Source organism: Penaeus monodon, chromosome 15, assembly GCF_015228065.2.
Source record: "Penaeus monodon isolate SGIC_2016 chromosome 15, NSTDA_Pmon_1, whole genome shotgun sequence".
NCBI lineage: Eukaryota > Metazoa > Arthropoda > Malacostraca > Decapoda > Penaeidae > Penaeus > Penaeus monodon.
The window spans coordinates 11,912,812-11,913,115 of record NC_051400.1 but is presented as its reverse complement, the minus strand read 5'-3'; the positions used below and the strand labels follow the sequence as shown (position 1 = coordinate 11,913,115).

The 304-nt window shown below is 38.2% G+C and overlaps 1 protein-coding gene across 1 annotated transcript in view; it reads left to right on the top strand.

The window, feature by feature from the left end:
* The window catches only part of LOC119581751 (DNA polymerase alpha subunit B-like), a 72,908-nt gene that overhangs the window by 57,343 nt on the left and 15,261 nt on the right, over positions 1–304 (top strand). The window contains exon 6 of the mRNA XM_037929882.1: positions 85–279. Coding sequence (XP_037785810.1) covers positions 85–279 — 195 coding nt within the window. The remainder of the gene's footprint in view (positions 1–84; positions 280–304) is intronic.

Here is a 304-nt window from a genome sequence, read left to right as displayed (position 1 = left end):
ACTGCAGATGAAATTGAAATTTGATACTGTTGGGCAAATGAGTCTTGGAGATTAATATTTTAAATTGGCTTATTTATCTTTCAGCTCAAGTACTGAAGTTGTTCTAGTACCCTCTTCTAGAGATGTGTGTTGTCCTACAGTATATCCAACACCACCTTATGATGTTGGGAATAGCCTAACCTCTGTGAGCGACCCAGTCCTCTTAGACATTAATGGCACAGTTGTTGCACTGACTGCCACAGATATACTGTTTCATCTTGGGAAGGAAGAAATATCTTTGTAAGTTGATATGTAGTAACTTTGG